This window comes from Leptidea sinapis, chromosome 45 (assembly GCF_905404315.1).
Source record: "Leptidea sinapis chromosome 45, ilLepSina1.1, whole genome shotgun sequence".
NCBI lineage: Eukaryota > Metazoa > Arthropoda > Insecta > Lepidoptera > Pieridae > Leptidea > Leptidea sinapis.
The window spans coordinates 4,888,321-4,916,062 of record NC_066309.1 but is presented as its reverse complement, the minus strand read 5'-3'; the positions used below and the strand labels follow the sequence as shown (position 1 = coordinate 4,916,062).

General features: G+C 36.2%; 2 protein-coding genes across 3 annotated transcripts in view; one reads left to right on the top strand and one right to left on the bottom strand.

Moving 5' to 3' along the window:
- The first annotated feature begins 16 nt into the window (after positions 1 to 16).
- Positions 17 to 12,877, top strand: LOC126977401 (putative ATPase N2B). 2 transcript variants are annotated; one of them, XM_050826187.1, is made up of 7 exons: positions 17 to 784; positions 915 to 1,109; positions 2,524 to 2,765; positions 3,513 to 3,687; positions 6,716 to 6,865; positions 8,050 to 8,166; positions 10,457 to 12,877. In XM_050826187.1, the coding sequence occupies exons 1-7, from the start codon at positions 392 to 394 to the stop codon at positions 10,577 to 10,579; spliced, it is 1,395 nt and encodes a 464-aa protein (XP_050682144.1). In that variant the 5' UTR covers positions 17 to 391; the 3' UTR covers positions 10,580 to 12,877. The 2 variants fall into 2 exon arrangements, with proteins under 2 accessions (XP_050682144.1, XP_050682145.1); XM_050826188.1 differs by having other exon boundaries at positions 641 to 842.
- A 1,913-nt stretch (positions 12,878 to 14,790) lies between these two features.
- LOC126977407 (general transcription factor IIE subunit 1) overlaps positions 14,791 to 27,742 on the bottom strand; it is an 18,675-nt gene continuing 5,723 nt past the window's right edge. The window contains exons 3-9 of the mRNA XM_050826193.1: positions 27,151 to 27,267; positions 24,450 to 24,628; positions 22,350 to 22,576; positions 21,280 to 21,478; positions 19,907 to 20,039; positions 16,878 to 16,985; positions 14,791 to 15,001 (exon numbers count right to left, since the gene is read on the bottom strand). Of these exons, the coding sequence (XP_050682150.1) occupies positions 14,826 to 15,001; positions 16,878 to 16,985; positions 19,907 to 20,039; positions 21,280 to 21,478; positions 22,350 to 22,576; positions 24,450 to 24,628; positions 27,151 to 27,267 (1,139 nt within the window). The 3' untranslated portion in view covers positions 14,791 to 14,825. The remainder of the gene's footprint in view (positions 15,002 to 16,877; positions 16,986 to 19,906; positions 20,040 to 21,279; positions 21,479 to 22,349; positions 22,577 to 24,449; positions 24,629 to 27,150; positions 27,268 to 27,742) is intronic.

Here is a 27,742-nt window from a genome sequence, read left to right as displayed (position 1 = left end):
GTATGAGTATGACATAAATGTCAAATGACAATACGATACGATATACCTATTACCTATTGCTTTGCTTTTTATTTTATTTATTTTGTAAACTAAATTATTTTATGTTGAGTAGTTAGATATTGTACTTAATTTAAAAATTTTAATAGTTGTACCGTGACATAATAGTTGAAATAATGTACAAAACTCATTGACGAAGTGACAATAATAACTTTATTTCTTATTATTACAAAAATAATTATTGTAGGTAAACATCTAATTCCTGTCTGATTAATAATCTAAAGTTGTATTTAATATTTAGTTAGTATATTAATTTTAATAATCAAATACATATAAGTATACCTTTTTTACGTGTTATGTAATGTGTTGATAATAATTTGTGTTATTGATAAAAATGTTGAAACAAAGATCCTGTTTGCTACTTGTACCTGCCACAAAGCCGCGTTGGAGACAATGCTACCATAGTATACGATTACTGTCATCTCCGGCCCAGGAAAACCCTACAAGTCCTGGAGGTCCTTGGAGTTTGTATTTAGAGAAAGTGGAAAATGGATCACTTAGTAAGGATCCTCATCAAGAAAATGTTGTCCAACATCTCCAGAATGTCTATCAAGAGGTTGTTTCATACAAAAGACCAGCTATTCAAACAAAAATGAGTGATTCAATATTTTCATTTTTTAAAAGGAGAGAACCACTAAAAATTGCAGCACCAAAAGGGCTTTACATTTATGGCAGTGTTGGTGGAGGCAAAACAATGTTAATGGACTTATTCTATGAAACTGTGCCTGTAAGATATTTCTAGATTCCATTTCATCCCATGAGATTCTTTCGAATGGTTGTCATGTGTAAGAAAATCATTTAATAAATATATTGGTCTGAATAATGTGTACCCATATTATAATCTTTACTTTTTTTAGATTAAGGAGAAGCTGAGAGTGCATTTTAATTCTTTCATGTTGAATATACATTCAAGAATACATGAACTTAAAATAAAATCCGGCCGAGGTGCTAGTTCATTTAGAGATGAGAATTCAAAACCTTTTGACCCCATACCTCCAGTAGCTGCTGATATTACACAAGAATCATGGTTAATATGTTTTGATGAATTTCAGGTAATATAAAGTACACACCTATATGAATATGACAATAGTATTAAAGATACAAAGAACAAATGGTTTAAAAATATATGATGAAAGGATTCTTAAAAATTATATCTTGCTTATTATGAATATAAAGATTGAAAATATATTCAATAATAATTAATACATATTATAAAACATATTCCTCTGCCTCGTCTGTCTGTCTGTTCATGTTAAACTCAAAAACTACTACACCGATTTACCTGCTGTATTCGCCTATAGATAGCATGGTTCTCAAGGAAGGTTTTAGTATATAATTTGTTAAGTTGATATGGTATACATTAACTATACTTGTTGGATGTGTCAGGAAAAAATAAGCTCCCAGATGAGCTTTTACCGAAAACACTGTCTAAACCCTTTGAGATTAACAAAATAATGTAAGGTTGAATTGTGGACCTTAGATAGGTCTACAGTAAGGTCAGTGATTGCATATGTTTTTCTCTTAAGGAAAACATACAATATCTATTTTAATATTTTTAGAAATTGGCTTGGTTGATTGTTGATAATCCAAAATCCAGAAATACATTTTGTTACTTTTTTAACTCATTAACATTGATTAGGTAAACATTCCGATGCCTTTAGACTACATAATTCCCAAATTCTTACCACATTTTTCTTCTGATTGACAGAACAGTGTGTGTCGGGTCAGCTAGTAAAAGTATAAAATCCAAATGTTAACTGAATCATAACCCAATAATCCTTTTATGTCTTTTAACTAACTCATAATTTAAATACAGCAATTTGAGTTATCCTTATTTTAAGTTATATATAAAGTTTTCTTTCTAAATTGTAGACATGTACCAACCTTTTATTTGTTATTCAAATTCAAATATTTTTATTTAAAATAGGATTCAAAATCACTTATTGAATGTCAAAAGACCTGAGAAGAAGCTAGAAACTCGGCGGCCTTTCTTTTAAATAAAAATATTTATTACAGTGAATTATAGTAATACAGTAAACATTTATAATAAAAGAGCCTGAGGGTGTCGGGTTCATTCCCAGTCTGTGGTATCATTAAGAAATTCATTTATATTATAGTAGCCTTTACCACACAAACATTTCTTAACAATTCTTTTAAATTTTGTAACACATTTGTTTTATACATTTTCTGGAATCATATTGTAAAAGCATATACATCACCTAACAAAAGACTTAGTCTACTTAACCGAGTAGTAGGCATAAGTTTATGTTAGTTCCTCATTTTAACATTATGATTGTAACAGTTTCTAGCAAATTCCACAATGTGCTTATGAAAATAATATATACATTATCAAGAATATATTGACATGCAACAGACAAAATATTTTTTTTTTTACTTTTTTCTTAATGATTCTTTAACGTTAACATGAGTTTAATTATTGTTTACTAAAGAGAATACTTTATAAAGGTTACAGATATTGGAGATGCCATGATATTGAAACGTCTCTTTACACAACTCTTTGACAATGGTTGTGTTGTAATAGCCACAAGTAACAGGAAACCCGACGATTTGTATAAAAATGGACTGCAGAGATCAAACTTTCTGCCTTTTATACCAATACTTAAAGCACACTGTGATGTTACAAACCTTGACTCTGGCGTAGACTATAGATTAAGAGGCAGTGGGGGTAAGGTCGGAAAATATTATATGTAAGTAAATCTGATGTTAATAATTAAAGATAAAGATAGCCTTTATTTCTAGATATTAGTGATGTAGTGACATGTTTATTTTTTATTTCCTCTATTTTGTAACAATATATCTAGATTGTCCACTGACATAGGCCTCCTCTAGGACCTTCCAGTGTTATGTTAATAATTAATAATAATAATTTAAAGGTATATTTGGTTCAAAAAGTTTACAGAAATCTTTTAAGTAATGACAATGTGGACATTAAAGATCCAAAATAGTGTCTAGTCAGCATTATGTTGGGATTTTTTTATTTATTATGCTGGTATTCTCTAGACACCGTACAAGCTAGACTTCGAGAATTAAATATTAATTAATTAAAATAGATATCCAATGCTCCAAGTCTACTGCTAAAATTAGCATAAACATTGGCAATAAAAATAATAAAATTAATTAAAAAAATAATTACCTAATTTCTATATCTGTTTACTTTCTCGTATATTATATTAGTAAAAAATTCAGAAAAATTATGTAATGGGTCTGCATTGGAAATTCGCAACTCAAATGTGGGATTGGAAGGAGTTTTATTTTTTGGAGGTTGATTGCCACTCTCAATTAACACGCCTTTAACCCCGTGCAGATTCACCTGTTCAACCCCAAATTCGGGTCGCGGAATTCTAATGCAGACCCACTACATAATATTTTTGGAAACTAATTTATATTAAGTTGTATTATTATATTTAGTAATAATTTTTCCATTATATTTTCAGAAACAGTGAACTTACGCCTGACAGGAATGCAGTAGACACATTGTTTAAATTTTTAATTTCACAAGAGAATGATACCGTTCGGGTGAGGGTGATTAATATTTTAGGCAGAAATGTGAAATTTTCAATAACATGTGGCAGGATACTTGATTCTACATTTGAGGAATTATGTGACAGAGTAAGTTTAAGAATTTTTTTTGTTATGTTGTTTTGTTTACTAGAATAGCATTTACAACAAACAACTAAAGTCACAATCGTGCTCGAAAATTGTCTGAAGCAAAACTCTGCCTACGCGTCATATAGGCAGAGTTCTCGTTCAGTTGTGTTTTGACCGCGTTTTGAATACAACACTTCGCAATGACAAAGTCTTCAGTGAACTATAAAAGCATAATATCCAAACTTAAAAGGACTGTCGTATTTCAGATAAGTGCCCTTTTACATTAATTAAAATATGCAACTAACATGACGTTTTGAATAATTTTGCTATGTAGGTACTTAATTACATTTCAAATGTCACAAAAATCGTCACCTTTTTGCTCTTAATAGTGATTTTCATTATTATAACACTAGAAATAAGGGATTGCTTGTAACTAATACTAGTAGGCTTCATAGGATACATAATAGCTTCAAGGGTAAATGTATACACTTCTATAATAAAGTCTCAGCCACTGTTCAAGGATTATCTATAAATAAATTTAAAGGTTTTATAAACAAATGGCTCCGTCGTAAATCCTATTACTCCACTGCTGAATATCTAAATGATCGGACAGCCTGGGACTAGATTATGATTTCTTTATAGCGATAGAAATGACTGTACAATATTGTATATTTTTATTGAAAAGAGCGCAAAAAAAAAGAATGCTGGGAGAGTTTCTTGCGCCGCTTCTTCTCTCTCAGAGCGCCATTTGTTTCCGAAGCGGTAGTAGTATCTAGTAGTTATTAGAAATGACATCAAAAAGAATTCTAAAGGAATCAATTTTGAGAAAATAAATGCCTTTTATGCCTTTGTTGCTAACACAAAATACATCGCCGGCGAAATGTGCGAGAGAGACGTCCGTACTCGCGCTCCTCGCACCATAACCAATGAGTGATTATTATTAGTTATTACAATAGACTTTGAACATTACTGGCATGATGTAAGGTGTCAATTTGAATGGATGCTTTAATGTTATACGTACACCGCTCGGACATTTTTGACGACCTTTTAATAGGCGATTGGGAGTCTAGATGTTTCTATTACGTAAGTGTAAGTACAATACATAAAATTTATTTATTATTTGGCTCGTATATTTGTTAATTTCAACCCACAACTGAGATTGGTATGTGATGTAGTCTAATTTATATTTAGCCTATATTGAGGAAATGCATATGCAAGGCTCAACGTAATTGTGCAGGTAATTTTCTCAAATCAAGTAAAAATGTAGTTAGAACATCTTGGTCTATTTTAAAAGAAGAAAGCACTTATGCACCTCCTGTAATGGATGTTTCAGTCTGGAAAACCTCAAATGTTGAGACTTCTGATCCATCTATGGTAACTGAATTTAATAACTATTTTTGTAATTTACCAACCAAACCAAATCCAAAAGTTCCCCAGCTGATGCTGCTAGGGCTGTAGACTTAGTGCCTAACTCTTTCTTTGTTTTGCCGTTCAGTGAGCTAGAAATTGCAGAAGAAGGAAAGTCACTAAATAATACCAATGCATGTGGGCTAGATGAAATTTTTACAAAGATCTTAAAGAAGTCCGGAATTGCCATTCTAAGTGTTTTGACTTATCTGGTTAATTTGTCTTTCGAAACAGGTACTTATGGATGTGTTGATAGAGTCAAGCACAATATAACTTTTTTAAAAGGGAGATAAATCAGATATATCTAATTACCGTCCAATAACTCTATCTCTATCTTTGCTAATGTTTTCGAGAAATTTATGTACTTAAGACTAATGAATTACTGTTAAAAATTTATTATTATTTCACGAAATCAATATGGATTTCAAAAGGGTAAATCCACTTCCCTTGCCAATTTTAACCTATCGAAGTCAGTAACTGAGAATCTTGATTGCAAAAAACAGGCAACTTTATTCTATATCTTGACATGTGCAAAGCTTTCGATTTCGTAAGTCACGATATTTTATTAGGAAAAATGGAAAGGTATGGCATTAGAGGCCCTGTTTTATCTTGGTTTAAATCATATTTAATTGGACGCAGGCAATGTACGGAAATAAATTTGGCAAATGTAAAGCAAGAAGTAATAACTCATCAAACTGTAAAAGTGGAGTTCCCCAGGGAACTGTTATGGGTCCTTTGTTGTTTATTATTTATATTAATGTCTTTGAAAAAATAACCTCAACGCCATTGTTTTATGTTTGCTGATGATATATCGATTATCATGTCCTATAATACTGATAATTTAAATGGATATGAATCGTACATTAACTGTCCTTAGAAAATTATTATTAATTGGATACATAATAATGAATTAGTTGTGAATTTATTTAAAACGAAGTATATGCAATTTTGTGTAAAAGGACGTAGACAAACTGATCTCAATATTAATGATAATGGAATAAGTATTGAAAAAGTTGACAGTACTATATTTTTAGGTGTTATCTTAGATAAGGACCTTAATTTCTCTGATCACATTGATAATGCTCTAAAATTTATAGATTTGTGTATGTCCTTAGAAGACTCAGGAGAATGGCTTCTAATAAGTTATCTTTAATGGCGTACCATGGATATGTCGCGTCAGTACTCAGATACGGTCTTCTCATCTGGGGAAATGGCACAGGAGTACACCAAGCATTTATTGTTCAAAAAAAATGTAGTGTTAAATATTTTGTCATTGCCCAATATGTATATATTTGAAGCGTGTAAATTTGTAAAACAATATAATCATTTATTTAAAAGGGCCATTGAATTGAATCCTCGTTCCACCAGATTACCGGATAGACTGGTTCATGCCCACTGTCCTAGAATAACATTATACCTAAATATCTACCTCTAGAAATAAAGAACTTACCACAGATGCGATTTACTGGACTCCTGTTCTAATGGTTAATTGACAAAAAAAAATATAGTGTTAAGGATTTTTTAATTTTTAAGTATGCTTTTTGCATGCTAATTTAAATTAGCCAAATAGAAATGGAAAAAATAGTATTCGACGCAATAAATACATTCCATTTCATTTCAGTTAAATATTTTGATTTTTCAGCCTCTTGGTGCTAGTGACTATTTAGTATTATCAAAAACATTTCATACTGTGTTCATTCGCAAAGTGCCTCAGCTATCTATTGTTTGTCATAGATCGCAAATAAGAAGATTTATAACACTTATCGATACATTCTATGACAATAGAGTAAGGGTGAGTATAACTATAAATAATTGAACTGAAAATACATTAAATTAAAAAAAAATCATACATTTTTTAAGGAAGAGAGGGTTAAATAACATACAGATGGTATATTGTGATCACAAGGGCTCATATTCTCTGTTAGCACAAGAACAAATAACAAAATGCATGCGTCAAGTCATAAGCATGTCGGTGACGCGAACCCATAAGATTTTCTATTACCAAGTGACCAACGCGGATAAACAAGTTTTCACTTCAAAAAACATTGGTCAGGCGGGGATTGAAACGATGAGAGGCAACAGCGTTAGCCACCGAGGCCATTTCTATTTATTTTAATACCGGTTGAGAAAACTTTAAACCTCTTTTGAAGTATGTTGTTGGGAATGAGATTTTGGTATGTTTTTGCATAGTGGCAGTATACATAGAAGTGTAGAAAGCTAACAAGATTTTTTCTTAATGAAAATAAGGGATGAGACGAGCAGGAAGTTCAGCTGATGGTAAATGATACGCCCTGCTCATTACAATGCAGTGCGGCTTAGGATTATTGTAAAACCCTATTCTGAGCGTTACTTCAATTGCTCTCGTCACCTTGAGACATAAGATGTTAAGTGTCATTTGTCCAGTAATTTCACTAGCTACGGCGCCCTTCAGACCGAAACACAATAATGTTCACACATTACTGCTTCACGGCAGAAATAGGCGCCGTTGTGGTGCCCATAATCTAGCCAGCATCGTGTGCAAAAGAGCTTCCCCCTGGTATTATAGATTAATAAACCAAATGAAAAATTTCATGTATGAAAAGAGTAATGAATGTAGAAGAAGCGCGTGAAGTTTGTAAGGATAGAAGAAAATGGCATTCTATTGTCTCTGCCTACCACGAAGGGAACAAGGCGTGAGTGTGTATGTATGTATGAAAAATTTCAATTATTTTCAAGAGTGAGAATGTCCGTTAGAAATATTGATGAATGAAAAAACCCAAATCTTTTGGTCAAGTAACAACCTTTGAGACATTTCTAGCACATTAAAGTTACCAATGATTTAGCGCCAAATGTTTTTAATATATTTAAATCCAAACACTTATTATTTTTAAAATGTATAAATATGTATTTATGCGGGACTCGAACCCGCGACCAATCGGGTTCCGTCCAAGCGCTGTTGGTTACAAATTTAATTTATATTTAAATCATTCTGTGTAGGTTGTTATTGCAGCCGATGTTGAACCAAAAAAACTATTCAATTTAGAAGATGTTAGAGAAGGTTATGGTGACTCTGAAAGGACACTCATGGACGATTTGAGCATTACAAAAGATTCGGTAAGTGTTGAGTACAAATGCGTATAATATTATATTAAGATTAAGGATTGGTCCCCGCTGCGCTCGAACTTGATATCGCAGGCGTAGTCGCAAAGTGCGGCAACTAAAACTACGCCCAAGTGGACGTACTCGAACAATGAGTGACGTTGACGTGCACATGTTCTGTCAAACTTTGATAATAATTGAAACTAAAATGCGGGGTTGCTTGGTTAAACTTAGTAAAAATAGATACTACAAGAAATGAAAAAAACACTGTGATCACATCATTAGTAAGTATTATGCATTAATTTCAATGTAAAATAACACAAAGCGTATGGATATTTGAAGTATATTTGAAAGATGACATTGAGTGTCAAGATGCCACGCACATAAGCATCTAATAGTTGCCGAAATAAAAAAGATACTGTTCTTAGGTAGTGTCAAGTTGGAGACCAATCCTTAATCTAAGATTATAAATGTGTAAGTAAATGCTTATGTTATTTTACTATGTCATCCGCCAATCAATTCTTATGAAATTTAGTAACGACATAATGTGAGGCAACCGGATGAACATTCTTCAAGAACTATTTTTGTTTCGGTTCGTAGGACGCCAGGCTTCTACTGGCCTTTTGAGACCTAGAATGTCATGGCGGCGCAACCAGTCGCTTCATGTCCGTAAACTACCAAACTAGACACCATATAGACACCAGAGTCGCCACACCACACTGAGACAGTACCAAATTGTACCTCGAAGTATGTCTTATGTACTGCCACTTTTTTTAATGATAATTAGGGACGAGACGAGCAGGACGTTCAGCTGATGGTAAATGATACACCCTGCCCATTACAATGCAGTGCCGCTCAGGATTCTTGAAAAACTCAAAAATTCTGAGCGGCACCACAATTGCGCTCGTCACCTTGAGACATAAGATGTTAAGTCTAATTTGCCCAGTAATTCCACTCTATGTACGTAGGAAAAGATATTTTAAGAAAAAAAAAGTAACAGTGGTGGGTTCATCCGTATTTAGCCTTAGCATTTCGTTTTTAAATCTCTCTCGGAATAATCTTATGATTAGTTATCCTAAATTTAATGGTCTACTTTGAATTTAAATAATAAACCATTTTGTATCGAAATTTTGTGGCTAGAATTGCAGCATTGTAATGGATAGAATTGTATTGTCTTTTATTTATTTATTAGGTTTATTTACAATCACTTAAATAATTTTAATAAAGAAATAATTATTTTTAGATATTCTATTGAATAAGTTAAGAATTAAACAGTTTTTTAATTAATTATATATAATTTATAACATTATTAAAGATTACCAATGTTGGTGCAAACGGTCTTGCGGAATTTGGCTAAGGAATCAGCAAATATGTCAATATCAGCTACGCTATAAGAATTAAAATTTTTATCTACACCCATGCTTAAATCCTCTATTAAAGATTCTGAAACAGTTAGCTTATTGCCAACATTAAAACACCCAATGTTCTAATAACCATTACATCACCCAAAAGAGTGTTGTACTGAATTTCATAACAACACTCCTACGTTTTTTTATCCCTTCATGCGCAAAGAGTTTCAACATACAGCCACATTCTTATTGCTCGATGCGTGGTATGAATTTGAAAAAAAGAACGTTTTCGTTTACGCGCGCTCCACACTACCAGAACGTCGCGCGCCGTAAAAATAAAGTAGGTTATTCGAATCCCCGCCATTTTTCTTCGATTTTTTTATTGTTTTGTTTACAAAAAATCAGCGATTCATTTTAAACGCTGCAAAAGAACATTATATTCGAGTGAATTTTAATTAATGCACTATACAAAATGTAAATTTCTACTAAAATAAATAATTGTTTCATTAATAATTATTTTATTTGTATATAATCAGTAACGAATGATATTAGGTTACTACTAGGACTGGTGTTTTAATGTTAGCGGTAAGCTAACTGTTCCAGAATCTTTTAGAGGATTCATATTCTGGGTGTAGATAAAGTCTTGTATGCAACTGTTGATAATTAGGTATTAAAACACTCATGTGATACTATTATCACACTCGGCTTCGCCTCGTGAGATAAATCCACATTCGTGTTTTAATACCCCTTATTACACAACAGTTGCATAAATAACTATTACATAATCGTGGGACTGGGGAATTAGTAAGATCGTTTGACTAAGTGGAGTAATAGGCTTACGTGGAATTCTTACTGGTACTCTTAGACTAAATTTATTTACTAATTCGAGGCAGTCGATATAGCCGTTCAGTAGTTTATGAGTAAACAGTATGTTTTATATGTGTTGATACTTTCAGGATGATGCAAAGGCCGCAATATTCACGGGAGAAGAGGAAATGTTTGCGTGTGATAGATGTCTCTCTCGTATTATCGAAATGCAAACAGACGAGTACTGGGAAAAGTGGGGGAAAAATATTTGATTCACAATCATCCAACGGTTAAGGAGTATATATTTTTATATTTCTGACGTTATTGGTGTAATAATTCAAGTGAAATTCGAGTGCTTCTTTCATATAGATGTTAAGTAGCGAATCTAGTCTTTAAAATTCACATATCGTGTAGTATATTTGCTTAGAGTCCATCATCACCACTACTTCTGCCGGAAGACGTCCACTGCTGGACAAAGGCCTCCCCCAAAGATCTCCACAACGATCTTGTGCTTCCCTCATCTAACCTATTCCGGCGATCTTGGCCAGATGATCGGTCTATCTTGTGGGGGGCCTACCAAGTTGCTTAGAGTATTAACTAGGAAATGGATAGGCAGGTATCCAGTTAAAAAACATGATTTCCGATATTAGAGAAACACAAATAGATTAGATTTTATCATTTGCTGAGTACTTTCGTTATTTTAATGGAATATGAAGACGAATGTACAATGTGCATGGTAGTCACACGTCACACGATGGTTGGTGATGTGCTAAACGCCACACATGCTGGCAACGCCATTCATCAGGAGAGTTAAACGAGCGTCGCTGGGTTTTAAATAATAATATTATAATACTAGATCGCTAGGTAAGTTGGTTTTTAAAAGCAATAGAATCTATAAATTCCAATCTCCGCACCTTACATACAACGTATTTTGGGAGAAAACAATATTATAACATATGTTGAACAAAAATATCGGTCGGAAAGTCGGAACATTACGTTTCTAGTATGAAGATGGCGCTACTTGAGCTCGAGCGTAGTGAAAATTTTAACTACATCTTTTGGCAATTTATCTCTTTACTATTAGGTGATGCTTAAAGATGTCCTTCCAAGTAGGTTCGAACATTCAGCCTATTTATTCTCTTAATGTAAAGCTACTTGGTTGAATTCTACAAATATTTTTTATGGAAATTAAAAAATAAACCGTAAAGTACGTAAGCTACTATATAACGAAACGTGCGGTTAGCTATTTTATTGTACGTTCAGTTGTATGGCGCATAATTTTGAATTTACAACACTTACTACTAGCAAAGGCTTCGTAAATATGTTTTTGAGCAAATGTATTAAAAAATAGGTAAGTCTGTCTGTAATGTTTTACGGTATTCTTCATATAAATCTGTAGAAAAAAGTTATTAAGCTATTGCATAGCTTTTATAGCGGGCCTTGAGCGTGGAGACCGAATCCAGAAATTCCGTAACGAAAATAACCAAACACTTACTAGATGTATGTAGATATTTCGCCACGGTCATTTCAGTTGCCGTGGAACAGCGGTTATCACTGGGGTACGTCTTGATTTTTTTTATCACGTCTTTTTATTTTTTATTATTATGACAAGCATTTTTATTTAGTTTCACCTGTCCCGTTGTCTGTTAAGTTAAATTTTACTCATTTCCCGTTTGCTTTTTTAAATTAATTTTATTTAAAAAAAAATACTGCATAAATAAATAATTATAATTGCATAAGTTGATAAAAAATGCTATGCAATAGCTTTACCACGGCAGTCCCCGAGTGCCACACGTCTTTTTTATTCCCAAGTTCAGATCAGTCTCAAGACTATAACCTGATGAAGAAAGTGACGTGCGACGAAAAGGTCAGCACCCCGTCTTCCTTTTTCCACAACAATATCTCTTTTTAGTCTCTTAGCCCCAACTGGAGAGTGAAAGGCTTTGAGATATTGTTGTGATCTGCTGACAGGTCTTTGCGGTTAAACCTTTAAATTTCATTTTATACCCATGTGTGAGTGTTAGTATTTATGTATTTCATCGCTGCTGTGGAGTCACGGAACTTTTGTAAAAGTGCGCTAAATATATTCTTTTGCACTCCTTGTAAGCACACAACTTTACAACACTAAATGTTGACAACATGACCTTTTGGTTAAATATACAAAGAATTATTTAATTCTGTTCTTAGAATTCATTAGATTAATTATTTATCTATATTTAATAAATTAGATAACATTAATTCATTACTTTATTTATAATAACATGCTAGACATCATCGCTACGATATTAAATTGACTTTATTTTGTATTTTAGTAAAGTTACGTAAATAGTTACCTGTTTAGTATTTTTTTTTGCTGTATATCAGTATTAAACCACATTTTGGATATATTTCTTGTATTTGTGACTATCAGTTTTTGATTGAGTAAAATATTTATTTTTATAAAATGTTGTATTAGTTGAAACTATGAGTAAAGTATTTGTATTTAACAAATAGTTATTTATTAATTGTAACATATTGCACAATAAAGCGTGTTCAGATTATACTTAATGTTTAAATAAATGTTTTGTTAATTTGGCTGTTTTCTTAATAAATTTATCCAAGGTCTGTTGCACCGATCGGTGGCAGATCACAACCCTGGCTTCATGCGTCAGTTAAAGCAGCATCTGACTGCAAAAAACAGGCGTATCGAACCTGTAGTTGACGCGCTGAGCATAAAGGATCCGAACTGCAATGTTCTTTTTTTTATGGAATAGGAGGACAAACGAGCGTACGGGTCACCTGGTGTTAAGTGATCACCGCTGCCCACAATCTCTTGCAACACCAGAGGAATCACATGAGCGTTGCCGGCCTTTAAGGATGGTGTACGCGCTTTTTTTGAAGGTACCCATGTCGTATCGTCCCGGAAACACCACACAAGGAAGCTCATTCCACAGCTTAGTAGTACGAGGAAGAAAGCTCCTTGATAACCGCACTGTGGAGGACCGCCACACATCCAGATGGTGGGGATGATATCCTAATTTGTGGCGTGTTGTGCGAAGGTGGAATTCGGCGGCAGGAAACAGGTTAAACAGCTCTTCGGAACACTCGCCGTGATAAATGCGGTAGAAGACACACAATGAAGCGACGTCTCTACGCAACGCCAAGTGATCCAGCCGTTCACAGAGCACCGGGTCCCCGACGATTCGAGCTGCTCTGCGTTGCACGCTTTCAAATGGATCGAGCAGATACTGGGGTGCGCCAGACCAGAGATGACAAATGTTTAAAAATAAATAAAACCGTGCTACCAGATACTTTAAGCGGCAAATCGCTCAATACTTCAAGCCGGCCCACATATCGTAAGTTCGGCCTCATATGGAGTATTGCTGTCATCTCTGGTCTGGCGCACCCGAGTATCAGCTCAAACCATTTTACCACGTGCAACTCAGAGCAGCTTGAATTGTTGGAGTGCTCTGTGAACATCTAGATCACCTGACATTGTGTCGTCGCTTCATTGTCTCTTGTACCGCATCTATCACATGGAGTGTTCCGAAGAGCTCCCGATTCGACCTTCGAACGACGCGCCACAAATTAGGATATCATCCTCACCATCTGGATGTGTGGTGTTCCACTAGAGTGCGGTTTTCAGGGAACTGTCTTCCACGTACAATCAAGCTATGGAAACAGCATCATTGCGTGGTGTTTTCGGGACGATACGACATGGGTACCTTCAAAAAAAGTGGGTACACCTTCCTTAAAGGCCGGAAACGCTTCTGTGATTCCTCCACTTAACATCACGTACGCTCGTTCGTCCTCTCTTTCATAAAAAAGGTGACCGTATTTGCCATCTATATCATCGCCTCTTTCCAACCCGATCGTAATATTTACGTCTACTTCTTTTACCAATTCTTCGATTCAGTCTTAGTCAGTTCAGTCAATATACTGTCATTCATACATGACATTTTCTTATGTGAGATGATGAATTACAAGATTGTTCGCGACATAATATGGTTACATAATACGCGACATAATACGCGCTTCTTAGGAATTTACTCATTCGTATCGCCTTGAAAACTAATCCTGTTTACTAAACAGTTGGAAGAATATCTTTTGATAACCGCACTGTGGATGCATGTGCATATCGGCGACAGGGAGACGTTTTCAGTAACTGTTTCTTTTATTATAACTAGACTTGCTTTCTACAAATTAGTTGTCGACGCCAGATTTCATTTCGTCGACTGTATTAAATTGAATTATTATATCGAGCCATACACCTAAACCCATCAAATAACTCGAATATTACTTCGTTTACCTACTCTGTCAATCATACTTCATCCTTCATCTAACTGTCAAATACAACCTTCATTCATTTACTCTACTCTACTTCAACTACTTGCACACGACACCTGAACTACACGAGGAAGAAAATATACATCTTTAAAAACATATCAATCTTTCTTTTGTTCAAACATTAGTCATAAGTCTCAAATCTTATCAAAACAACATATTCGCAATTAATATTTATTACAAACAATTATTTATCTAATCATACATGTTACTGTAATATTCTTGGTACACTTGAATGTATGTCTCTTTCTCGGAAGGCGTCATACGCGCGATCACATAATCATCAATGCTCGTCAAAGCCACAGGCTTTCCGTTCACCATTACCGTCGGTAAATTATCATCAGATTCTGAGTCTTCGCTTTCCATTTCAGCTGAAATTTAATCACTTATTAGTTAATGGCAGAGACAACCCTAGGGTAGACCAGGAAGAAGCGCGATCGCACACATAGATAGTTAGACAAAATTCTAAAAGAGAAAAACTATTAAGAGGCACAGGGCTGCCCTGATGAAAATAATACATAATTAAATTCAAGAAAATAAAATCAAGCCAATCGGCATGGCATTTGCGCTTTCGCTAGCACCACCCCCTCACAGTAGTTGCTTATAGGAAAAAAATAATTATGTAGGAGCAAAAGCTAAAATTCAATCTTTATATATATATATATTTCTCGTGTGCGTGTGTATGTCACTGAACTCCTCCTAGACGGCTGGACCGATTTTGATTGTTCCAGTGAATTTGAGATTGGTGTGTGTCTTCAGGTGGATTCGAGAATGGTTTAGATTCACTATTGATCTACCTCCTAAACGGCTAGACCGATTTTGATGATTTTTTTGTGTGTTCCAGTGAATTTGAGATTGGTTTAGATTCTCAATTCCGTCCATATAATATAATTCTCCTGCTCATGTGTATGTTAGTGAACTCCTCCTATCGGCTGTACCGATTTTTCAAATTTAAGACGTGTGTACAGGACAACGTCTGTCGGTTCCACTATTTTAATATAAAAGAGTACAAATAAAAGCAGCCCAAAGTCAATCTCGCTCTACACAGATTTAGGATTAGAGCCGGAGATGGTAAATGTAAATGCTTTCAAGTATTTTTATCTTATTTTCGCCGCAATTCTCTTGCAAGTTTTCTTGTTCCAGTTTAAAAGGCATGTGGCAAGGCAACATTTAAAGGCACATGAGATATTCCATCTTAATTCCTAGGATGACCGTGACGGATGCGAGACAAATATCGCACACCGCGCTCTTTTGGCGGTTATTTTCATGTATTCCCCCAGCTCGCGAGTTGGTTACACGACTTTTTCAGGCACATTCTTAAGTCTCATTTATTTATGAACCATACCTTCTGCTCACCGACCTCTATTATATACCACTGGACTGACGGCTGTCAAAGTGCTTTTGTGCCTGTTTGATATTCGCCATTTTGGCGCTGTTGGCCATGAAGCGAGAGTCTGCAGTACTGAAACGGTGGGAAACTATTTACGAAAAAAATGTGTACTTTATTCCGTTGATTCTTGAAGTATGAATAACACGGAAAACGAAATAAATTAAATCAAAACTTCAGAGTATTGTACGTTCCTTCTCAGCCATTTAAGGCGAAGAGTAAGCAGAAAACACGCAAACATGGTGTTTTTAGACAAGCTTTGTGGTGAAAGTATAGCATTTCGAGCTATGAACACTACTTAATCCTATTACACATATCCTTAAGTCTTATTTGTAGGTTGCTAATGCTTGCTGTTGGTTATAATTAACACTGCCGAGCCTTTTTGAACTACCACATTTCTTTGAAGTTAAACAAGTATTGTGGCATGGCGTGACGCATTTTTTTGGTACTTCTCTCAGAAAAGTTATTCTTATAGCTTGTACTTTTTGTGTAGGTTCATTTATTCAGATTAGTAGTGAATAACGAGGATTGTAAGCATATAAACTGTTTTCCACTCAAGAATTTTGAAAATATTGGCTTTGTTACAGCTGGCGGGCCGGCAGCTATGAACTCATATCGCTCAAGGTCGCTGGCATTTAGTGTCGCCTTAATACGTCAAAATTAGTTCTCTGGACGCTCGCGAGTGGCGCTTCAAATAGGCACAAAAATTTGCTGTCAAACATATGGAACAGCCTTTCCAGTGGTATTTATACCTACAGGTCAGTGCTTCTGCTAGTTACGTCAATTGTTTCGATTAAAGAGAGGGTAATAGATACACCTGCGAAAATAGATCGGGGAGTGATCAATGTAATGTAACTTACCAACAGTCGTCGGTTCACCTGTCAGATTATATGGATCTTTGGATTCATTGTCACTGGAATCGGAGCTCTCCGGTTCCGCACCCTTCAGCGAACTCGCTGCCGTGTTGCCTAAAATATTCATGATTATTTTTTATGTGCCAAATTTTTTCGTAAACTCGTATTGATTAGACAATATGAGTTAAGAAAAGTGTATGACAATCCATGCCTTTTTTCTATGCGACGTCTTTTTTAATATTTTTAAATAAGTGTGCTCAAATAGTAGGTACGTGGAAAGTAATTATTATCTTCCGCACTTTTTTATGCACATTTGCTTTTAGTTTAATTGAATCGATGTTTTTAACTTTTTTTTTTTTTTTTGACAAATGAGCGTACGGGTCACCTGGTGTTAAGTGATCACCGCCGCCCACATTCTCTTGCAACACCAGAGGAATCACAAGAGCGTTGCCGGCCTTTAAGGAAGGTGTACGCGCTTTTTTTGAAGGTACCCATGTCGTATTGTCCCGGAAACACCGCACAAGGAAGCTCATTCCATAGCTTTGTCGTACGAGGGAGAAAGCTCCTTGAAAACCGCACTGTTAATTAATACTATACATACATACTCTTATACTGTTTTTAGTACTCTTGTTAATTGTTGTTTTAACAAGAGTACTAAAAATGTCGTTAGATGCGTGCGGAATATAATTTTCATTTCTCATACTCGGAAAGTAATGTTGTTTTGATCTGATTATTGGGTGGAAAATGCGAAACTCATACAAATTACTTCCCACTTAAGGGCCGGAATGAACCTTAAAAATAGAATTGCTGTCAGCTGTCAAGAGTTTTACGTTAAAAAAACTAATTAATAAAAATTCTGCGGCACATGTGACTTTCTAAACAGCCAGTGTGAACTTAGCGCAAACTTCTTTGAGCGGAATAAGCCGCAACAATTACGCGGTGAGTTCCATATTTAAAATTTAAGCAGTCGACGTAATTTGACAATTAATTTTAAATAGGTAACTACTACTAATATTATTACATATTATCAATAAATAGTTTAGATAAACAACTAGTTTTATTTTCCTCATATTCGAAATGAAAAGTAGAGTGTTTAACACGGGTAAAAGAATCAACTCCTACTCGGACTGTAGCCGACCTCGCTGCGCTCGGGCGTTTAAATACCTCGGGAATTGATTCTTTCGATTCTGTCGACCAAATACCAAATTGGGTCTCGGATCTCGTGGCGAAATGACATAATTTCCGCACTTGTATCGTAATAAACTATTAAAGAAATTGTCAAATAGCTCACTGCGTTCAATTTCGAAAATTGTTATTTGCAATTTATCACCTCAAAATAATAATGATTTGTTTTTTCCTCTCTCACTCAGGAGGAAGTTCAAGTTAGTTTTTGCGAGGCGATTTATATAATTCTTTTACAACCCTGAAAATATTCAAACCTAAATATGGCTTACGTAAATATGTCTTACCTACTATTAATTACAAAAATGACTTGGGGCAGATTGGGAATGGAGCGACCGCCCTCAGGCTCACATTGTTACCATATTTAAATGAAAAAAAAAGAAGCTCACTGAGTTTCTTGCGCCCGTTCTTCTCAGGTCTGAGGCATACTTTTTCGATAGAGTGGTTGGTTTTTAACTTTCAATAAATGATATAATATCCTATTTCGAATAAAAATATTTGGATTTAAATTACTTGGGTATAGAGAGGATTTCGGTTACACCTCGTGCCTAGAAACTGCACCCAGAAGATGTAACAAATAGCAATAATAGAGAACAGAATGTTGAGGCCTTGTCATAAATTCAAATTCAAATATTTTTATTCAAAATAGGATGTGAAAAAAAATCACTTATTGAAAGTTAAAAAAACTACCACCCTGACTGAGACCTGAGAAGAATGGGCGCAACAAACTCAGCTGGTTTTTTTTTCATCGAATAAATATGTTTACAAAGTAATATTGTACAACTAAACTTATTATTTAATAGCCTGAGGGCGGTCACACCATTCCCAATCTGTGGTATCATTAAGAAAGTCATTTATGTTATAGTAACCTTTACCACACAAACGTTTTTTAACAATTTTGAATAACGTAATACTTTTGTTTTGAACATTTTCTGGGATCTTGTTGTAAAAGCATATACATCGCCCAACAAAAGACTTACTAACTCGACTTAGCCGAGTAGTAGGCATCATCAGTTTACGTCTGTTCCTGATGTTAACATTATGGTTATGACAGTTTCTGGCAAATTCACTTATGTGCCTATGAACATACATTACATTATCAAGAATATATTGAGAAGCAACAGTCAAGATGTTATACACAGAAAATAAAATAAAGAATTACAATCTAAATGGCGATAGAACTCTCAAGCGTACATTCCTCGCTATCATAGAAATCGGATATCCATATTACCTATGTACAATACATATCTTAGAATAACATTATTTTTTAAGATAAAGTTAACGATTTTTTTTATTCATATAAGAGAGAAATAATAACATTTAATTGTTTTAAATTTAGATATTAGAATACGCTATGAGTTTTAGCAAAATGTTGAATTTACATTTAAGTTAAATTTTTAAATAGTTACTGACAGTTACTAGGTATATACCAGTTGGAGGCATATCTGCATAGGATGCCGGCTAGATTATGTGTACCACAACAGCGCCTTTTTCTGCCGTGAAGCAGTTATGTGTAAGCATTATTGTGTTAGAGTCTGAATGGCACCGTAGCTAGTGAGATTACTTTGCAAACGAGACTTGAGACTTAACATCTTGTCTCAAGGTGACGAGCCCAATTGTATTGCCGCTCAAAATTTTTGGGTTTTTCAAGAATCCTGATCGGCACTGCATTGTAATGGGCAGGGCGTATCAATTACCATCAGCTGAACGTCCTGCTCGTCTCGTCCCTTATTGTCATAAAAAATCCAGTATTTCAGAACTCGGATGCTAACTATCGAAACTAAATTAAAATTTTAATTCTATTATATTAGACTTCAAGCCCTAGATATGATATTGTATGAGAAAAAGTGTACCGGGATTCTGCTTCTCATGTGCGAGCAAGACAGACATAATGTCATCAGTTTTCTCTTTCCCGCTGCTCTTAACGTTGGTGGCACTACTGGCAGCTTTCTCTAGAGCCATATCGGTCGAGTGTACACTGTCGCTCTGAAAGTATTATAAATATGTAGTATTTCATTCAAATACATTACATATAACACCAGAAATAAGGGATTCCTTCTATAACACTAGAAATAAGGGATTCCTTCTAACTAATTCTAGTAGGCTTCATAAGATACATAATAGCTTTAAGGGTAAATGTATACACTTTTATAATTAAGTCCCAGCCACTGTTCAGGCATTATCTATAAATAAATTTAAATGTTTTATAAAAAAAAATGGCTCTGTCGTAAATCCTATTACTCCACAGCTGAATATCTAAGTGATCGGACTATATTATGATTATTTTATAGCGATAGAAATGACTGTACAATATTGTATATTTTTATTGAAAAGAGCGCAAAAAAAGAATGCTGGGAGAGTTTCTTGCGCCGCTTCTTTTCTCTCAGAGCGCCATTTGTTTCCGAAGCGGTAGTAGTATCTAGTATATTGGAAATGACATCAAAATGAATTCTAAAGGAGTAAATTTTAAGAAAAAATATATTATTTTTATACCTTTTTTTATGCCTTTACATTAAAATCAAAGGAACATGTTACATAATATATATTTTTATTTTTTTCATTATTTATTTCCATGTATATTTTCCATCTCTAAGTATTAGAGTGACGGACACACTGCTACGAGTTAATCTCAGCGGATACTCCATAGGGAGTGCCGCTTGCGCCTCTCGCTCCCCAAGAGAATGTCGCTTTCGATGAAGGCTTAGAGGTGCTTGCCCAAAGCCAATCTCAGGTGGTGTTTAGTGGGTACGCACTTAGGTTTAACGTGAGTACCACATACCCAACGCAGGCTTAGGTTTAAATATGTAGTATTTCATTCAAATTCATTACATATAACACTAGAAATAAGGCATTCCGTCGTTATCCCAGAGGGTAGCCCTTTCCCTTTGTCTAGGCGCAAAAAAATAATGCTACGTGTCCGTGGTCATATCACATTACACATGCACGAAAAATTACGTCATAGTTCATAAGAAAAAACAAAAAAGCAGAGGGGATTGGTTGAATATACGATTTGATTGGTCAAAATAAAATTATCATTAAAAATATTGATGATATCCAATATTTTAATATAGCTGGTGAACATTCCCCTTGGTTTGGGAGAAAAAATGCTGAGAAATTTTACTTAGTCATTAATTTACTATCATCTGTCTACTCACAGCAGGTTAAGTCATTGAACGGAATTACTAATGGACGGCCGTAAAAGTTCTTCAACCAGTTTGTACGTTACCTGCTCATTAGCAGCGATGGTACTCTCCACCATCCAGACAGGCCTCTCTTTCCGGAGCGTGGTGCCGTCTGAGGCATTGTCATTGTCTCCGATAGTAATGTCCACCCGTGTCTCCTCAACAGAGAAACCTTGGTTGCGGGTGGCCTCTCCCGACCATTGTTCTCCAGACGGTCGCATTCCTGCCAGCTTATTTGTTAGTCTACAAAAAGAATTCCCAAATTAGCTGCAAGCCCATAGCATCATATTTTACGTCTGCGAGATTTGCTCAATTTAATATATTGGGAAGATACAAATGATTTAAGTTTTCTTTAGTGTTAATTCCGCCAATATTTGCCTTTAAAACAATTCGACACGTGTTTCGCCTCTGCACGAGGCATCCTCAGGACGTGTTGTCTCGCCAAAATCTGGCACGAGACTCACGCGAGACGCACGAATTGTTTTAAAGACAAATATTGGCGGAATTAACACTAAAGAAAACTTAAATCATTTGTATAATTATGGATTTCCGCAATTCCGTAACGCCTAATTCAATAAATATTGAGAAGACATTTTATAAATTCCAGCACAGACAAAAAATTTCGTCGTGGAAACACCGCGTATGAAAGTGCGTTCCTGCTTGGTATTTTGTGGAAGAAAGTTCCTTAAAAACAGCTCACGTTGATTATGTGGCTATTTTGTGTCGTGTGTTATTTTTAGGCGTGCCTGTTTCATTAAAAAGTAGAAGCAGCCAAGGCCAGTCCAATTTACCAGTGGGAGGCTCCTTTGCACCAGATGCCGGCTAGATTATGGGTACCACAAAGGCGCCTTTTTCTGCCGTGAAGCAGTAATGTGTTAAACATCACTGTGGTTCCAACTGAAGGGCGACGCAGCTAGTGTAATTACTGGGCAAATGAGACTTAACATCTTATATCTCAAGGTAACGAGCGCAATTGTAATGCCGCTCAGAATTTTTGGGTTTTTCAAGAATCCTGAGCGACACTGCATTGCAATGGGCAGGGCGTATTAATTACCAACAGCTGAACGTCATGTTCGTCTCTTCCCTTATTTTCATTTAAAAAAAAAGTCCATACCCTCGGATGGTATTTATATCCACTGGCTCCGGTTCCAATATTTCTGGTGCCAATTTGATTCCCTCGACTTCCCTTAGCAGGATGTACAACGTTTCCAACTGCTCGTTAAATTTAGCCAACAGCAGTCTAGAATCCTTTTTAGGGAGTGCAGACTGATCTTCCTCTACCACTTGATTACAAAATGTGCATCGGAATTCTTGCGTCATCATGTCATATAATTGGTCGGCCTAAAAAACAAAACTTTTTCAAATTTTTGGCATTTGGCTTCAGCTGTTATCAGCGGTTATTTACGAGGGGAGGTCCAAAAGTTCGTGGAATCGAGGGGTTGGAGTGGGGGTAGGGGCGCTCACTTAGTGTCATTCTAATTGGGGACTCATCATTAGTATATATATAAATTTCAGCCCTATTACATCATTCGTTTACGAACACTCACCTGGTAAACAAGTTAATCCGGAAGAAAACGGAAATTATGCAGAGCATTGAATACCGTGCTGTAATAAAATTCCTTACCAAACAAGGAATAGAATATTTTTACGATGGTTTAGAAAAAATAATTTATAGATCTAATAAATGTATTCAGCTTAAGGGTGATTATATTGAAAAGAATAAATAGATTTATTGTTTAATTTTATTTTAAACCCTTTCCTTCCACGAACTTTTGGAAATCCCCTCGTATTTGTCCTAGTATTTTCTTTGATTAACGCGAGTGTTACAGATAAATAAAAATCTTTTTTAAGGATTTAAACGAGTGTAATTGTTTTTTTTTATAGATATAAGAAGGGGCCTACGGGCAAGAGTCTCACGGCATGGGGAGAGGTGAGGCAACCGCCCCTGGACTTCCGCAACAACAGATGTCAAGAGATTTGTTGCCGGCCTTTAAGTTCGTAGTATGCTGTTTTTTTGAGTGTCCCTAAGTCGTATCTGTTCGGGAAACCCGCAGCCAAAAATTGATTCCACAAAGTGGCTGTGCGAGGCAAGAAATTTCTAGCAAAACGCGCGGTTGTGGAACGCCAGACGTCCAACGTAATGTCCGGTGGTAGAATGCGGGTGAATGAATTGAATTGAAATAAAATTTAATGGAATCAACCCGAACAGCTCCTCTGAGCCCTGAGACTGCCCATGATAAATGCAGTAGAAGGTGCAGAGAGAACCCACATCTCTACGCAACGCCAAAGATTCAAGCCCATCGGGGATGACAAGAGGTGACAATAGTACTCCATATGAGGCCGACTTTATACATTATATAGATGCAGGCGGTAGCTTATAGTGAAGTACTGTCTCGTCTTACTGAGTACACCAACATGCTTTTTACAGGCCAGTTTGGCCTTCTCTTCCAAGTGACCACGGAACGTCGCTCGATATATTGACGCCAAGTATGCCGATACAGGCTGTGGCAGCTAGAGGAGTGATTTCGAATCGAAGGGATACGACAAAGGAGTCTTTTTAGCGATAAACCCACAAGTGTTTTGTAGGCCCCATTCCGAGACTTTGCAAAGCATATTCTCGATTTCAGACACAAGTTTGTTCGGTTCTCGTCGACGCAATGCCCGGACATGTTGGCGCGGCCGTTGTAGGAGGTATACCCTGTGCTGTCGTCTGCATAGCAATTAACATTGCTGATTTGTAGCATATCATTGATATGCAGAAGAAACAGTGTAGGGGACAGCACGCACCCTTGCGGGACACCAGCGCTTATACGTTTATTTTCTAGTATTATGTAGAAGCATAAGTGTACAGATACTCCAAGTCATCTTGGCGCGCGGCACTATGTGTGCGTGTGCTTGTAAATATGCCATTTTTGATCTGTGTGACTGTCGCGGCAGTCACCGTCCGAGCAATTATCGCCGAGTGTACTTCGCAATGTGGGTAGTATCTCGAAAGTTGTAGGACGTGCGTCTGAGTACAATGTAAGGCGTAATAAATCCAGGAAGATAAGTTGTACGATCCCCCAGCCTACTACAAAAGTGCAAAGAATGATATCATAATCATAAAAGAACTGGATTGAACTGATCGTTTCTCATCGAAGTCTTTTCTAATAATATATTTGTAGACCATTAGTCGTAATTCACAAAGTCAGATAATATTTCAAAAAATATTTACCTCGAGATCAGTGAATGTCTTCCCGCACGACGGACATTTGAAGCTAGCGCGGCTCGTCGCGTCGCGTTCCTCTGTTTCCATTCGCTTTCTCATCAGATCTAACTTATACTTAACTACGTTGACGAATGTTTTATAGTTAATAAAATAATAATTAACTTTTTGTGCTTTACCGTCCGGTCCTGAAATATATTGAATTAATAATTCTAGAGATCGCCCAAAGCACAATACAGTAACAGTAGTTTACTAGAGCGCCCGAATCGACGCACACACACACATGAATTACATCGCCGCTAAGCAATCTTGGGAAGACAAAACCATCGAGTGCCACGCCGTACGAGAGTGGTCGCTGTCCGAGTAAAATTAGCTGCGCCGCGGCGTCCGCGTTGTCAATCTTTTTGTACGTCAACCCTAGCGCTCCACCAAGACGTTGGTATAGATTTCAAGGAGACCACTACGCTACTGTTCTATAACTTGTAATGTGCGCATAGCTCGTAATTCAACTATATTTAGAAAAAACAAAAATTATGAAAAACGGCCATTCCCAAAATTCAGTCTATCTCCAGTTGTGGCGTACTTGAGATAAAAAATCGTAACTATCGTTGACTTAACTACTTATCTCTATAAGCGTTGTAAAATCATAACCAAAACATATAAGAATTGCTCTGTGTTAACAGAGCACCTATGTAGGTATAAGATAGGGAAACATAATACCGCTTTGTTGTTACCAGGTTGATACGCCATAGGTACTTTGCTTCAACACCTACACTCACCAGCGCCGTACGATTCTTTTTGTGATGCAGTAAATGGGTTGTAGTAATCACTTACAATGTTCGTATGTACTACTCTCCAAATACAAAAATATGCACACACTTTATGACAGTAGTACTATTCTATTCTGGGAAAAGAAAAGGAAAAAACATATATATCCCATACGGGCTCACCAAAATATATATATAATGATGATGAATTTTACATCATTTAGCTTTTGTTGTTTGATTGTTGAGATTGATTGATTTAGATGGGGAGCTTATTCTTAAGGCCGCCTGTACCTTGAGCGCAGTCATCGAATAGATATGCAGAAATCACACTTCCAGAGGGCTGTACAATTCAAAACGCTACACATAAGCGCCGCTTTTTTTTTCACAGAGCACTGGGTCCCCCACCATTCGAGCTGCTCTACGTTGCACGCGGTTAATGGATCGAGCTGATACTGGGGTGCGCCAGACCAGGAATACTCCATGTGTGGCCGGACCTGCTCTTTGTAGAGCGCTAGAATGTGGGCCGGCTTGAAGTATTGCCGTGCTCTATTAATGACGCCCAGTTTCTTTGAAGCCAATTTGGCTTTGCCCTCCAGATGACCACGAAATTAGCAATCGCTCGAAATTTCGAGACCCAGTATTCCGATACTAGGCGAGGCTTTAAGGGAAGTGTTGTCGAAAAGCGATGATACGATAAATGGGGTTTTTTTAGTGGTAAACGCGCAAACTTGAGTCTTCTGGGGGTTAAATTGGACAAGGTTCAATTTACCCCATTCCGCGACCTTCTCAAGAGAGGACTCGATAGAAGACACAAATTTCTCTCGGCACTGGTCGACGATTTCCCGAGAGAGACCTGCATGGCCCATGTATACGGCATCACCTGTGCTGTCGTCTGCATGAATGCAATGAATGTTGGAGGTGTCCAACATATCATTGATATGCAGAAGAAACAGCGTGAGAGATAGCACACAGCCTTGGGGCACTCCATAATTCACGGGCTTCGGAACCGAGCAATTTACGTCGACAACGACCTGTATGCTGCGCCCAGTGAGGAAGCTGGAGGTCCACTTGCACAAGCTCTCGGGAAGCCCAAATGATGGAAGTTTTGAGAGGGGCGCCTTGTGCCATACACGATCAAAGGCCTTCGCTATATCCAGGCTTACTGCCAGGCCTTCCCCTTGCTTTCAATAGCCGCAGCCCATCTATGTGTTAGGTATACCAGAAGATCACCTGCCGACCGACCATCGCGAAACCCGTATTGTCGGTCGTTAATCAACTGGTGACCCTCTAGGTATACCAAGAGCTGACGGCTAATTATGCTCTCCATGATTTTGGAGAGCAGGGAGGTAATAGCAATAGGCCTGTAGTTTGCCGGATCCGAACTGTCTCCTTTTTTTTGGATCGGATGGACAAGGGCTGACTTCCATGACTAGGGACTACGCCTTTAGAATAAGAGTGCCGGAATAAACGCGTTGCTCCGCAATGTAACTCAATCTATATCAATTTATGTGACTCACGGCAGTCTCACGCGTTGCCCTTCCCCGCAACACCACCCGCTACCCGCTGACATCTTTAATACCCGGTCCCTCCCACCGTCTGTCACCCGGTGGCTCGGTCGCGCACGAAGTTGTCGGATTATAAGCTAATATTGGACGTTATTTCATCAATTATACTCAGTAGCGTGCATTGTTTTTTTAAGATTATTCAGACAGGATCCCTAATTATAAGTTTGCTTTTATCTCAAACTATTATATTGTCTTGGTTTTAATTAAATGATAAATAGTTTATTAAAAGATTTGGGTTGCGATCCATTTGAAAATATTTTTCTCTCATCATTTTATCTATGATAGCCTTTTCAGCCAACATCAGAAGGGGTTTGAAAATATTTGTAAATAATATATATATATACGGAGTTTGAAGTGTCCGTATAGTGTTCTACTTACCAGTCTCCATTTTAAGTCTAACTTGAATAAATTTGTCGTTTTTTAGTGTTGCTATTCGAGCCCTTAACATTTTGCGTTCAAATTTCAGTAGTTCGCATATATCATCTTCCTTCATACCTACAGAAAATAAAATAAAATAAATTCTAAAAATATATTTATTGTGATTCCAAATTCAAAAACATGTTAGCAGTTACTCTTAATCTATATATATATATATATAAATGAATTGCTGTTCGTTAGTCACGAGAACGGCTGGACCGATTTGGCTAATTTTGGTCTTGAATTATTTGTGGAAGTCCAGGGAAGGTTTAAAAGGTGAATAAATATGAAACTGTTCGGAATTAAATAAAAACAACAATTTTGTTTTTCCTTTGATGTGTCCCCCGCCGTCCGATATTTGTTATATAGACATATATTCTATGAGAATTTATTGACGCATAGTTTGACAGTTCTGCTGTGAAACAATTTCATAACAACAACAGGGAGCATATTTTACGAAATAATTCTTGATGTTATGAAATATTATTGGCAAATTAATAAGAAAAACATTATTTTATTTATTATATACAGAACAACGTCTGTCGGGTCAACT

What these genes read in the sequence shown, in the direction of transcription:
- LOC126977401 (XM_050826187.1), top strand. Translation starts at nt 392, where the DNA reads ATGTTGAAACAAAGATCCTGTTTGCTACTTGTACCTGCCACAAAGCCG. An exon ending in TATTCTATGAAACTGTGCCT is followed by an intron (nt 785 to 914) that starts GTAAGATATTTC and finishes TACTTTTTTTAG; the next exon opens with ATTAAGGAGAAGCTGAGAGT. An exon ending in TGAGCATTACAAAAGATTCG is followed by an intron (nt 8,167 to 10,456) that starts GTAAGTGTTGAG and finishes TGATACTTTCAG; the next exon opens with GATGATGCAAAGGCCGCAAT.